The following is a 14227-nucleotide window of genomic DNA, read 5'->3' on the forward strand; positions in this document are numbered from 1 at the left end:
CTGAGTATGTAACCATATGTCCATTTATTTTCTATTGTTTATAGATGGGTTTGGAGGGACTGCAGCAGGAGTTTGTGCGGTTGGAAGAGATTCCCTTCTCCTCAGAGCAGAAGTGGATGGCAGTCCGCGTCGTCCATCGCACTCAGCAAGTAAGTTGTGCCACATTGCATAAAGCACTTTGTAAACTTGGAGTAGATGGTGCAAGGTAATTGGAGCTAAAAATTCCTTGGCAATTTCAGAATAGTGCACGTTGAAATTTACATTCACTTTGCTGATCCTATTGATTTACTTGCACTAAACAAACATGTTTTAAAATGTATGGACAGTGCCCAAATGTTTTTCCACTTGGCTGGCTATTTATTATTACTCTCAGACTTAGCGCTCTTAAAGTACTCTCTGAAATCTTAAGATCCAATCTGTAAGGCCAGCTTCATGCAGTTTATGGAAGTCAGGATGCACAACTGTTTATCAGTCCACCGGGAAACAAGTGTGTTTAGATACCAGGCTGCGGCATAAGAACAACTATTTGATAGATTCATTGCTTTGTTTTCTGTGTTATGCCTTGGAAATTATCTTTACCAAAGGCTTTATGTACACAAAGACTGTGCGCTCATATTTAATTGTCCCGCCATAAGGAATAAGTCCCGCCTTCTATATAAAAGAGCCAATTGACGATTGGTAAAGTCATCACATCACCTCAGCTGCCGTTAGAAGCTCCGGTTGCTATTCTGAGATGCTTGCTTAAGGCCGCACATGTGTATTGGCTGGTCTAGCATGAAAAATAAGCTTTTATAACGCTATTTGAGCACATGAACACCATTTATGAGACAGTTCTCAGATTTCATTGGTGATTTAAAATATGTAATTTAATCGTAAGCTTGGTGAACAGCTTTGGAGAATTTGATGTTTCCTCATTTAAAACAGATAGGAGCTGTACTTGCATGATTGAAATAACTGGCAGAGAGAGGTGTTTCAAAGATGGTCACCGAGTGAAATGACTTGCCTTAAAGAGAATTTGTCAGAACTTAATTGTTAGACATCAATTCTGATCATAGAGTCTTCAATCAATTGTTTCCTCTGGTTTGTGTGTATGATGACCATTCTCGAAGACTCAAGTAATAATTTAAATGAGTTACCATTTTATTGCAAGTTGGTCTGTTAATGTGGTGACCCCTTCAAGGCCCTGATATACTCAAGGCAAAGTTCTTTTTAATTATTCGCCGAGTGTAAAAGGGTAAACGGATGTTTGAAATACTTGAGCAGTGAGATAACAATCACCAAGCATCTGACACCACCCACACTGCTGAGTGCGACGGTTAGATGAATATGTACATTTTTACCAGCTGTAATGAACTTTTATGGAAAGTTCGCTTTGGCAAGCTGTTTCGAACTCCTAAAAAGTTAATTTTGGCCTGATTTTGTTCGATATGATGTCACATCAGTTCATTCTTCGTTTTAGCTTGTAGTATATCGGGGCCTTAAATGTTAAACATTATAAAGGTGGTCACTTTACATATAAATTACACAGCCCTTTCCTTTCTAACTGGGCAGTACTCGGTCAGAATAAGCTACAAAGTTATTCTGTAGTCGAAAGCCTGGTTATACGATACTAATTATATCTTTCCTTACATCTGATTTAAATAACAGGATAAGCCTGCCATGTTCTTTGTGAAGGGCGCCTATGAGCAGATCATCCGCTTCTGTACTTCCTACAACAGTAAAGGCGCCACTCTGCCTCTGACTCACCAGCAGAGAGAACTCTACCAGCAGCAGAAGAGCTATATGGGCACTGCGGGTCTCAGAGGTACAGCACTTGTTACACTAGTGCCGTTTGAAAGTTTGGGATCAGTAAGATTTTTTTTTTTTTTTTTCAAATGAATACATTTATTCTTTAAGGATGCTTTAAACTTGAGTCACAGCTTATATGATTATTAAGAGCATTCCTGAAAAGTTCAGCTTCTTTGGTTTTCCGAACCGTGGCTTAATGTCAACAGCTTTCCTGCCATTATGAAATCAGACATAACTTTGAAATGACACGCATGCTCTTTGTGTCAACTTTTATGGTGTCTCCTTAGTTGCTCCCTGGCAAGGCTTTTCCATCTTACAGCTGGCCTGCTTAACTCGATCTTTTCAAAACAAGCCAAATGATGTCTGGAGGACGCAGAAGAAGTGCTTTCACATTTTGACATTCCTCTCTATTAGCTTCCTTTAATTAAAGACATTTCATGGAGGACACAGTAATAATATTGAGATCAAGCAGGTTTTGGCAGAAGCTGATGCTCTTTATCTGTCCTCTGGCAGTGCTGGCGTTTGCTTCTGGATCTGAGATGGGCGCACTTACCTTCCTGGGGCTAGTGGGCATCATCGACCCTCCCAGAGCTGGAGTGAAAGAGGCTGTGGTGACTCTCATCAGCTCTGGAGTGGCAGTGAAGATGATCACAGGGGATTCTAAAGAAACCGCAGTGTCAATTGGTATGACATTCAACCATGTTATTCCTATTCTGTCTCAGCGGTGTCTCTCTACATCTTTAATAATTATAACAACAAAATATAGCTAGCAAATTAGATATTTTTTCAGCCTTTTGACAATATTCTATATATAGAATATATTTATGAGTAGACTTAGAATGTTTAAAGGGATAGTTCACCCCAAAAAGGAAAATTCTTTCATTAATTAATAAACCCTCATGTCGTTCCAAACCCATTAGACTTTCGTTCAACTTCGGAAAACAGATGTAGATCTCTTTAATGAAATTTGAGAGCTTTCTGTACCTCCATCGACAGCCTATGCAACTACCACTTTGACTCTTCAAAAAGTTCATAAAGAGATTGTAAAAGTAATCCATATGAATTGAGTGATTTAGTCCAAATTTTCTGAAGAGACTTGATTATGAACAGAATAAATTTGGGATTTTATTCTGTTAATGGAGGGACAGAAAGCTCTCAGATTTATTAAAAAATAACTTAATTTGTGTTCTGAAGATAAACTAAAGTCTTACGGGTTTAGAATGACATGAGGGTGAGTAATTAATGACTTTTTTGGGGGGGTCTATTAACCCTTAAATGTCAGAACTAAAAAGTAAAAAAAATTAATAAATTCTACTCTTTTGCTGTAAATGAACACAAGGAAGAATATTTAATCATTTTATAGACACAGCAATGTAGTGACAAACAATTAAATTGAAACATTAATATATTTGTATAAACAATATTTTTACTAAACCGTTTCAATACATGACAAATTACATTTTTGGGTTATAGTGCAAACAAGTTGTTGAATCACACAGTTTTGCATCAATTCATGAAAGAAGTGATTCTTGGAAATATATTTTGTACTTACTAACTCTAATGCCATTGTTTTTGAGTTTGAAGTCACAAGTTGAGTCAAGCTTGAGTCAAGTTTGAATCGAGTGTAAAAATAAAATACGCCTTTAAAATTTTTTAACTTTTTAGTTCTGACATTAAACATTCTGAATATGCTTATTTTTAAATAAATATATGCACAATATGTATGCATTAATTTTGCAGCATCAGCAAAGCCATTGTGAATATATCTTGAATATTCAATATGACACCCTACTCGCGTACATTAATTTAATTGCCTTTCTCCACCACAGCAAGTCGACTGGGTCTTTATACCAAAGGTTCTCTATGTCTGTCTGGAGATGAAGTCGACCAGATGGACATCCAGCATCTCTCTCAGATAGTGTCCAGGGTATGAACATGCCTTTATACACTCCAAGCTTCCTCTCAGAACTACGATCCAAAAGATCCACAGCTGAGTTTTGGATGGGTTTCAAATCCAAGTGTTGAACAGTCTTGAGCATTGTACTTTAGCTGATACAAATAAGAGCAGCCTTTTGGTCTTTTCCATTCCACTGCGCTACTTTTCTATATCTTTCAATGTAAACACGTGCTAGACGGATGACAGAGCGTTTTAAAAATGTGCCGCTTAAGTTAAAAGTTAAACTTTTCTTCTTTTTTTTCGTCTTTTTTTTCATTCCACTGACATGCTGTCTCACGTTTTTAACAGCAAAAACGGGTTCTGTGTTAACCGGCCCTAAGAAGCTGCATGAAATGAATATGTTACCTGTCTCCACAGATATCGGTATTTTACAGAGCCAGTCCTAGACACAAGTTAAAGATAGTTAAGGTGAGTGCACCAAACAGATTGTTTGTGATTGTCCTCCGCATATGTCCATGTTTATTAACCTGTTTTTCTGGCTTCAGTCCTTACAGAACATCGGTGCAGTTGTGGCTATGACAGGAGACGGTGTTAATGACGCGGTGGCTCTGAAGGCAGCAGACATCGGTGTGGCTATGGGTCAGACCGGCACTGATGTCTGCAAAGAGGCAGCAGACATGATCCTCGTAGACGACGACTTTCAAACTATCTTGTGAGCATACGGTTTCTTGTTTTCTTTTTGGCTTTATCAGAATTTTGCGGACTGTTGATGTGACATCTGTTGTGTTTACACATGTCCTCAATCCTTTGTTTCTCACTCTAGGTCTGCCATTGAAGAAGGAAAAGGGATTTACAACAACATTAAGAACTTTGTGCGGTTTCAGCTGAGCACGTGAGTTGCCATATTTATATAACATAAATAAAACAATTTTTTTAATGTAATTTATTCCTGTGATGGAAAAGCTGAATTTTCAGCATCATTACTCCAGTCTTCAGACGCTAGGTTTCCATCCAAACGTGAAGCAAATCTTTTCAAACAACAACTGCGAATTAGGTGTGTTTCCATTAAGTTGTTCGTGTGGATGACTGTGGTATTGGTAACCTAGTACCAACTATTCAAAAACCACCTCAAGCGAGCGATTTTGTGAATTAAGGGATTTCCCTCACTTGTTCCTGATCCGATGCAAAGCTATGGAAACATAGCTAGTGTCACATGATCCTCCAGAAATCATTCTATCATGCTGATTTGGTCGTCAAAAAAACGTTTTTCTTATTAATAATGTTGAAAACATTTGTGCTCATTATAAAGTTATAGAAATTGAGAGTTCAGAACAACAGAATTTATTTGAAATACAAATTTCTTGTAACATCAATGCATCCTTGATGAACAGAATTATTATTTTCTTTTTTATATTATATTTATGTGATTATATAACATTTAAATGTATATATTATATATGATCTATTATTTATATTGTTTGTATTAATTTTACTTGTATTAGTTTTACTTATACTATACAATAATGTTTTTCTTTTGTGTGTATGTGTGTGTATATAAATATAATATAAGAGACGATCCAGGTTAAGTATAATGATAAAACTATCTCTGAATCTTTGTGCTCACTTTCTTTAGGAGCATTGCTGCCCTTACCCTCATCTCCCTGGCAACACTTATGAATTTCCCCAACCCTCTGAATGCCATGCAAATCCTCTGGATCAACATCATCATGGACGGGCCTCCAGCCCAGAGGTAATAAATTGATTACAAACAGATTTATCACCGCCATTGGTAAGGAAAACTATTTTTGGTGCAAGAATATTGATAGTCTGAATAAGAATGAACTTTAAATCTTTTTCTAGTTTGGGAGTGGAGCCTGTTGATCGGGACGTCATCAGGAAACCCCCGCGGAACGTCCGAGACAGCATCATCACACGCAGTCTGATAGTGAAAATCCTTGTGTCATCCTTCATCATCGTTTGCGGCACTCTGTTTGTGTTCTGGAGAGAGGTAGGTAGTATTCAGCTGATGAAGGCCTTCCTGCACATCATTTGTGTTCTGCTTTGTTTTTCATTTGTGTTCCATTTATATTCAAAACAGGGCATTAGGTAAATGTTTAGTCATTTGTTAACACTGTGACTTGTGTTTGTTATGAGGCATCATCCAATGCTGTTTCTATATTACCTGTGTGGTGTTTTTTTGCCTGTCTACTTGGATTAATTTGGAGCCTTGGTACAGGAGTGAAATTACCTTTCCTAGACTTTAATTGGTTGGCAACACTTTAAACAAGAGCTGTAAAATGATTAAGTACTGTTTTTCTCTGGCTAAGTAGCATCGAAACGGCTTTGGAAAATGAAGTACATTAAATCTGATGAAATAATTGTCTCCTGAAAGCTACAGGAACAATGCTAAAAGCTTTTCAAGAAACCACAAAAGCATGTCCTTGATTTTTGCCACTTCCATTCAGTCTAATAAATAGTTTTTTGTTTTGTTTTTGTTTTTAGCTGCGTGACAACGAGATCACCCCACGGGACACCACCATGACGTTTACCTGTTTTGTGTTCTTCGATATGTTCAACGCTCTCAGTTCTCGATCACAGGTATAAGCAACATAAAAAAATCAATAAAATGCACAAGCATGTTTCCGGTTTACTTTCTCATGGGATGTATTAAGAATGTGTGGTGAGCAGAATCCTAAACACTGCCACCTGCTGTAGGGAATATGAGTCATGTTGTTAAAAAAGTTCAAAATGGCAATGTGCATTTTGGTGTCTTTAAGGCCTGGATTTTATGCCAGTATATCATTAGAGGTCTCTCTTCACTGTTTTTGTCATCCTGCAGACACGGATGGTGCACGAGATGGGCTTATGCAGTAACAGGATGTTCTGCTATGCTGTGCTGGGCTCCATCATGGGCCAACTCCTGGTCATATACTTCCCTCCACTACAGAAGGTCTTTCAAACAGAGAGTCTCAGCATTTTAGGTATGCAAACAATCAAAAAAATACAGGAAACCATAGTACACCACATTTTTCTTATCACACGCAGTGGACTCCAAAAAATATTTAAAATACAGAAGAAATCAGTTCTGTGCTATTTCTAGTTCTCCAATAAATAAGTAAATATGTGACATTGATCATGCGAACTCTGTCAGATGTTCTTGCTTCCACTGAATTTCAAGAGGCTCATTGGAACATTCTCGAATCATCCAAGAACTTTTTGTTCTTTTAGTATTTATACGCAATTATAGTATTTATTAGTATTTTAAATTAACTTTCATTTTTATATTTTTCATTTTAGTTTAAATTTTAGTCATTTTGCTGTGACTGTCCATTTTTAGTTGTTTTGTCATTTTTATTAGTTAATTTCTATTTATCTTTATTTTTATAGTACTTATAGCTTAATCTTGGTTTTAGTGGTTAATAGCCCTGTCCTAGAGAACATGATTATCATGTTTACATCAATGATTGCAGCATTCAAAAATCCACAAGTTAAAGCAAATAATTTAATACAAAGGGCCAGATTTACTAAATGGCAGATTAGCGTGAGAGCGCAATTCCAAAAAAGCGAAGATGGGAAAGGAAAGTTCTGACGAAAATCTGACGACATGAAAATGAAAGAGAACAGACGCAGCTGGATCATTTCCATAATGACCAACGCAATCTATCAAGAGCAGCACAAATTAGCCTCTGTTTCTTGGGCAGTAAATAATGGTGCAAACTCTAGTAAATTGACTAGCGGAAAACTTAGTTAATCACCTTGCATGATTCAGTTATACTTTCCTCCCATAAATTTTGCATCTGAAAGGGAAACTCCTACAAATGCATATGCAATAAAGTCAGCCACAAAAATAACAGTGTCCATGCCTTTTCAGCACTATCAGCACTTTTCACTTCATGTCTTTATTAAATCCTGACAGTAGTTTTTTAATGCCAAAAGAGGGTTTGCCCTCGCGCAAGCTGTTGGTAAATCTGGCCCCAAGTATTAATTCTGAAAATGTTAATTTTTATATTTTAAATTGACTCAACATGTACAGCTAATAAAATAAACATTTTTAATTCTAACAAAAAATGTAATTGAACGCAATTTTTTCTGTGTATTTGTTCATTTATTTGAGTACCGGCACTTGTGTTTAGGATGTTTCACGTAACGCGTTCACTGATATATGCACTGTCCTCTCCGTGCAGATCTGCTGTTCCTGCTGGGCCTCACGTCCTCTGTCTGTGTGGTATCGGAAGTTATAAAGAAATTAGAGCGACTCAGAGGTGGAGAAAAAATGGTAGACAATGAGGATTTCCATGATGTATGACACACATTGTGTCCCGTGCAGGAGAATGGTGGGTGGGGCTGCGGCGTGTGGTTTAGCGTGTCACTTGGGCCAGTCTCATACCTTACGAAACAATCAAGAGTGATCATTCAGGCCCGACCTGTATGTGCAGTTCCTTTTTGAAGGTCAAGACCAGGAGCTGATTTTGGAGCAATCTGACGTGCACCCTTGCCGGAGGAGATGCTTTGGTGTGCTGCTTTACGACTGTACTACTTCCCATAGCATCTGGGCGAACTTTATTTATGAGATGCTGTATCTGTCCATACAGTGGCTGTTTTGATTTCATGATTTAAGGGATGTATTATGATTTTTCTATATTATTATCATTATTATTATTAAAAGGCTTTTGTGTCTTCTAAATCTACTTTTGTTTGAACATTTCTGGTTAGAGGTTTGTGGAACAATATGGATAATGCCTTTCTGCATTCCAGATTCTAAAATTATTCTTAAAATCATTTATTTTCCGTTGGGGAAAAAGCGTTCCTCTTAAACCATTAGTGTTCCAGTATTTTGTGGAACAGACCACTTGTTTTGGGTCATGATGAGACTGTGGGTGTGAATTTGCATACGTGATGTGCCAAACCATCACATCATTTATTTAGAAAATGTTTACCAAATTGAACACCTTGCAACAGGCCCTGTTTTAAGTCTGTTGAAGATACAGAATCCCACAATATGATGGCATTACGAGGTTACAGGGTCCCACCTTATGACGACTTTCAAGGTACATGCACTATAGTTCTTTTCCCTTTATATTAGACTGATGGTTAATACAACTGGCTTGTACAATTAATTATCAGTTCCTCTGTATTTACATATTTTCAGTACTATATTATTACTTTCCTTATGTTAATACACTGGTATTTGGGCCATCTGAAGATAGATTTTGCCTTTTTCACCTTACTTTGGCTTTTATCTATAGTGTTATTTATTTTCTCACCAGCTTGGTGCTTGGTTAGGTGAATGCTTAGTATTTGAAGGTTTAATGATGTAGTTGGTTAAATGGGTGCTCACTGCTCATGTTGGGTGTACAGAAAAGTTCGACTAACACTAACCCCATGCCGAAAAACCTCAGTGCAGCCCACCAGCATTGATTTATTCCCATCTGCCAACTCTGTATCTTGTTTCTGTGGTACAGGTAAAGATGATGCACTTGAGTTTTTACAGTGATATCTTATCTCTCCTCTGTATTGCAGATAGTGCTTCTTTATGGCCACATTGTGCAATTTCTTTAATGCCCATTCTGTTTTCTAGCATCGCTCATGCTTTGAAAACGAAACAATGTAATACACTGATAATAAACAGTATAAACAATTTAAATGAAGGGTGATAGGTGAAAAACTTTTTTTAATTTTAATTTTTGAGATTGTATTTATTTTATTGTGGTTTGCACAGCTGAAACCAGTAATCTGTTGTGGTCATTTCAGAACACAATTGTACAATACAATTTTTTACAAATTAAAAAATAAATCTGTATCTGAAGTTGATCACTGACTAATCTGATTATTCAAGTTGTAAGTTCATACATTATGTGGTAAAATAGAAATCTGTAACAAAGTGAAAGTGAAACTTTGCACATGCGAAAGAGAACGTGTGCACACATCCAAATACTTATTTTAAATCAAAATTGATTTTCGTTCGCTCAAAATATTTTATTATCTGCGAGACGAACATTTCTCCGCAAAACTCAATTCACGCCCGTGCGAAATGCCCTTTTGCGCGCTCAAAATGTGATCTTGCGCGCGCAGAAATGTGACAGAATTCTAACCCCATAGCATCTCATACAAGTATGCGCGTGGAGAGTTTGTGCGTGCACGCGCGCGTCTCATGCGTCTTATGTGTGTAGAGTTTGCGTGTATGTGCATTTCATATTTGTTTGAGCACTGACGTTGACGAGTTAACTCCTTAGGTATCGAAATCTAGAACCGCACAACATGTCATTTTTCGATACTCGATAGTATCGAGGCAATTCGGTCGGTACATAAAAAGTAACTAGGTACCCAGCCCTACAAAGCATATCCTCTCATATTTCTTGCAGGGATTATCAGCATTGCGAACTTTAGCCTTGTGTCTGGTACGGGCAGTGTAGGAGCGGTCAGGGATCTCCGTCTTGTGACCCTTGGCCTTATTCCACCGATTAAGATCATCATCATTGTCATCAATATCCTCATGCATCAGATGTGCAAACCAACTGCTCTGATCATCTATAGGCAATTTCTTGATGAAGTCTTCACCCACTAAGCTCACGATTGCATCCTTCAGCTGTTTGAAGAGTTGCTCAGCGCTTGAGCCCCTCATCAGCAGAGATTCCAGAGCGATGCCTCTCCTGAGCTCTCCAACAACCTGGTGCACCAGTGTTCCACGGTACAAACTAAACAACATCAGAACACACTTAGTATTCATGTGCAACAACACTAGTGGACACTTCTAAGATGCAAATAGTCATATATGTATGTATGTGTGTGTATGTATGTGTATGTATATATATATATATATATATATATTATTTCTTTATATATAGAACTTGTGTATTATATTTTTAAGTAATATTTTGGGCCTTGTTATGGTCTATTGTGTAGAGATCAGACAGGAAAGCAACACGGTGCAGAGAGAGGAATGGGATCGGCAATCAGGAACCAGGGATTTGTAACAATGGAGATCAAAAGGATAAATATTATCAAAAAAGGATGGTTTAGGAGTAATAAATGATGTTATACCGTGCACACTCTGGATTAAATAGCGGATCCAACAGTAAACTATTGAGATTGAGACTCCACATCAGGCACGACTGCCACTGGCTGTATAGATGAGCTGCTTCATCCTCGAAATAGATCCTTCCTCGACCAGTTTGTAGTTTAAGTCTCGACAGCATGTCTAAACCCTCTAACCAAAAATAAATTAAAAGAAATGATCCTTTTGACTTCTTTTTTCCTAAATGTTATGAAGTGGCTCAACACACATTTCGAAAAACCTCAGCAATGTTTCGCCATTTTGCCCATGACATTTAGCTAACCATTACACCATATCACTTTTTTGTGTGACAATAGTGTCATATGTGCTTGAGGTTGATTTATTACTTTATTGCATGCTATAAAAAACAAACATCCAACAGAATGATGTATGATAATGTCAATACCGCTTTCTGTTTTAGGTGTACTGCTGAGCTTTCCATAGACCATTCCCAGTAGCAGCCCCCAAAGATGCACTTGGCACGGCTGAGGTTGCGCATTTACAAGCCAGTAACGTGTCACAAACATTTGCAGCTGTAGAGCACGTGGGATCCCTCTTAACATCGCGGACGACACACCCAAAGTGTCAAGGAACACCTGAAGTCGCACGTCATGTGGTTCCTAGAATCATTAGAAAGACAAACACTGTAAAACAAAGTTTCATTTCACTTTAAAATAGTGATAAGACATTTTCATTACCTCGTATAATGTTTCCAGTTGAAGTCCTTCCATCACCTTGGTCTGTATGGCTTCAACCTTCTGATTGCTTAGTTTTAACTGTTTTCTGCCGGATTCCTCTACATAGCACTTGCTTGTGCCAGTGACTGCTTTATCAGCTAATGCTTGTTTATTTGCTGTCTGTTGTCCTCCCAACAACAGTAACCCATAAAGCACTTGGCGTATGGGACGAGAGATTTCACTGCTACAAGGGAGTTGAAAATTTTCAACCTGGGACAACAAGAAAACCCTTTGGTGTACCAGTATATCGAAAATGGAGGAGCTCATCCTCCCCTCAAGTAGAGGCCTCAAGGTCCATTTAGGTAGAACTTGCAGAGGACCTGTCAAAGCTAACTGTGGAATCACATTCGACTTGAAGAACTGGGCAAGATAGCCAGAGATGAGCTTGTACTCTCTGATTCCCATCAAAAGTGCTTCTTGGACAATGGCTTTTTCTTTGCTGTCTGTAAATTTCAGCAAGGCAGTAATAGCTTCTTCCGGCCCAGGAAACTGGGATAACCAGTTAAGCATCCCATCAAAACGAGCATTTTCCATGCCGGTTTCAGAGTACTCCTCCCAATTCGGGTACTTGATATTTTGCAACTTCACATAATCGTTGCCTAAGATGGAAGCGAAGATTGGGAGAAGGTCAGCATTCATTTTGAAAGATGAACATAATTTTCCCAAATTGAAGTGTTTGGTTAGGATGAATTTTTTCTTTGTCTGTTTGTCCACTCTCACTTTTTTCCACTCGAAATGTGTGATTGGCAGGACTCCCGCTCTGAGGTTGAATATATAGAAGTCACTGTCGTTGGACAAAACGGGACAATCCCACTCTTTAGCCAAGGCAGCAATTTCCCAATCAGCCTCTTCAAGACACTGAACCAGTGGTACCTTGAGCTTATGAAGGAGCTGTCTGAACAAATTTTTAATGAGCATAGGAAGGACTCTCCCTCTCTTCCCCATAGACAGGGCATAGGCCTCATTTATTTTCTGCTGTTTTCGTTTCATGAAAGTGTCAAATTTTTTGTCTGTGTGGTCGGCCCCGCCATCAAGCACAACGTAAGGGCTAATGTCACAGGCTGCGAGGTTCTCAAAGAACTGTATGATCAGCTTCTCAAAAGCATCGTAGTCTCCTCCATGCATCCGATCCAAATTGCAGTCAAAGTACAGCAAATAATATAAGTTACATCCATCGATTATTAGTCGTTTGTCTCTAAAATCCCAGCTCCTTAAATAATTTCTGTTGCTGCTTTCAATGTATGTTTTCAATCCTTGGACTCCCATGTTGATAAATGGTCATCACCAACTCTCAGCAATATTTTGTTTTTTACTTGAGCTGGGAAAACATTAATAATTTTCTAATTATTGAGATACAATAAATTAATGTATAATTATAATTTATAAAGGGGTGATTGGGACTCTTTTTTTTGCCATTGAGATAACTGGGAAAAAGTGTCCCAATAACCTGAATTTCACCCCTATTTAATATCAACGTATTAAAATAAATAAATACTCTAAATAATTTTCATTATATAAAATGTTATTTCGTAATTGTATCTATGTTCCTTTAACCGTCACGATAATGACATGCAAAATGTTTACAGACATGGAGCGTTTTTCCTAAATAAATAATCAATTCATAATTCATCTTATATCAAATGTCAAATATTGTTCTTGTACAATTCGACAGTAGAAGAAATAAACTTAAGGTTGGCTACTAATTGAAAAGAACTTACCGAATGTTGAAGAATGAGAGTGTGTGTGAGACGTCTATGGCTTCATGTATAGCCTATCCGAACAATACGCAGATCTTATATAAAACATACAGGAAACCGAAACTTAATCGTATGACGTTTGGAATCGCAAATCGAAACTTGGCGGCAGCAGCATCATAATCACGAGGTTGTCATAGCATACTTCTAACATGTAAACATAGGCTTTATATAGCCTACAAAAACACTAATAATTCTACCAAACAAATCAGATTAGTCGATCTCTGTTGTATGGTAAAACAACACTTGAGAGTCGTTCGGTTAATAGTCCCGAACGTTTTGTATTTTAAATAGGCCTATGTATAAAGTAACATAAACTGGCTAAATAGATATTAATAGACCATGCTATTTATTATTAAAAGAAGGCTTTCTCTGAACTATTTTTATTTTATGTTACTATAGCCTACAACAAACATTTATAAAAATATTTGTGTGTTTTTGTACCTAAAAACATATATATATATATGTATATATATATATATATATATATATATATATATATATATAATATTGTGTGTGTGTGTGTGTGTGTGTGTGTGTGTGTGTGTGTGTGTGTGTGTGTGTGTGTGTGTGTGTGTGTGTGTGTGTGTGTGTGTGTGTGTGTGTGTGTGTGTGAAAGATATGTTAGAAGACAATTATGCAATCTAACCTATCTATTGCATGAATCATCATCACCCTGTTGCTGTGCAAAACACATTGTGTATTGCAGTTACATCCCTGATCTAAGAGATATGACAGCTTGTAGCAGCTTGTTTTGTTTTAGAGAAATGTTAAGTGACAAATGAATGCATTACTCTCCATTTTTTTATAAAAAATGTTTCCAGCTCTGCAAGAACATGCAGGTTTAATCATTTTCTTACAAGACATACAACAACGTTAGCATATATGATAAGTTGGCAAGTTTGTGAACTGACTTTCAGAATCAGAATAACACTGTGATGTTTGTTTTAAAGAACATATAAAATCAACTGATATTGCGGCTGCAGTTCTCTGCTTT

The 14227-nt window shown here is 37.4% G+C and overlaps 2 protein-coding genes across 3 annotated transcripts in view; one reads left to right on the plus strand and one right to left on the minus strand.

Moving 5' to 3' along the window:
- Window positions 1–9496, plus strand: part of atp2c1 (ATPase secretory pathway Ca2+ transporting 1) — a 47537-nt gene extending 38041 nt beyond the window's left edge. For both annotated transcript variants that reach the window (XM_077214961.1, XM_077214963.1), the window contains exons 16-27: window positions 45–149; window positions 1648–1804; window positions 2302–2472; window positions 3618–3715; window positions 4103–4153; window positions 4231–4397; window positions 4509–4577; window positions 5319–5435; window positions 5546–5693; window positions 6188–6283; window positions 6525–6666; window positions 7870–9496. In XM_077214961.1, the coding sequence (XP_077071076.1) occupies window positions 45–149; window positions 1648–1804; window positions 2302–2472; window positions 3618–3715; window positions 4103–4153; window positions 4231–4397; window positions 4509–4577; window positions 5319–5435; window positions 5546–5693; window positions 6188–6283; window positions 6525–6666; window positions 7870–7991 (1443 nt within the window). In that variant the 3' untranslated portion in view covers window positions 7992–9496. The remainder of the gene's footprint in view (window positions 1–44; window positions 150–1647; window positions 1805–2301; window positions 2473–3617; window positions 3716–4102; window positions 4154–4230; window positions 4398–4508; window positions 4578–5318; window positions 5436–5545; window positions 5694–6187; window positions 6284–6524; window positions 6667–7869) is intronic.
- On the minus strand, window positions 9352–13322 carry aste1a (asteroid structure-specific endonuclease 1a). Its single transcript, XM_077214969.1, has 5 exons — window positions 13195–13322; window positions 11438–12794; window positions 11146–11359; window positions 10727–10892; window positions 9352–10380 (listed from the first exon to the last, which is right to left on the minus strand). Exons 2-5 carry the CDS (start codon window positions 12740–12742, stop codon window positions 10002–10004), a joined length of 2064 nt encoding a protein of 687 aa, XP_077071084.1. The 5' UTR covers window positions 12743–12794; window positions 13195–13322; the 3' UTR covers window positions 9352–10001.
- Window positions 13323–14227: the final 905 nt, after the last annotated feature.

Source organism: Siphateles boraxobius, unplaced genomic scaffold, assembly GCF_051911475.1.
Source record: "Siphateles boraxobius isolate OS27281-9 unplaced genomic scaffold, OSU_SipBor_1 68, whole genome shotgun sequence".
Classification (NCBI taxonomy): Eukaryota; Metazoa; Chordata; class Actinopteri; order Cypriniformes; family Leuciscidae; genus Siphateles; species Siphateles boraxobius.

Excerpts from the sequence above, each read along its gene's own strand:
- aste1a (XM_077214969.1), bottom strand. The coding sequence starts at position 12,742 with ATGGGAGTCCAAGGATTGAAAACATACATTGAAAGCAGCAACAGAAAT. Across the intron at positions 10,893-11,145 it reads TACACCTAAAACAGAAAGCG|AGGGTTTAGACATGCTGTCG; the intron begins GTATTGACATTA and ends ATTTTTGGTTAG. Across the intron at positions 10,381-10,726 it reads TTTAATCCAGAGTGTGCACG|TTTGTACCGTGGAACACTGG; the intron begins GTATAACATCAT and ends GATGTTGTTTAG.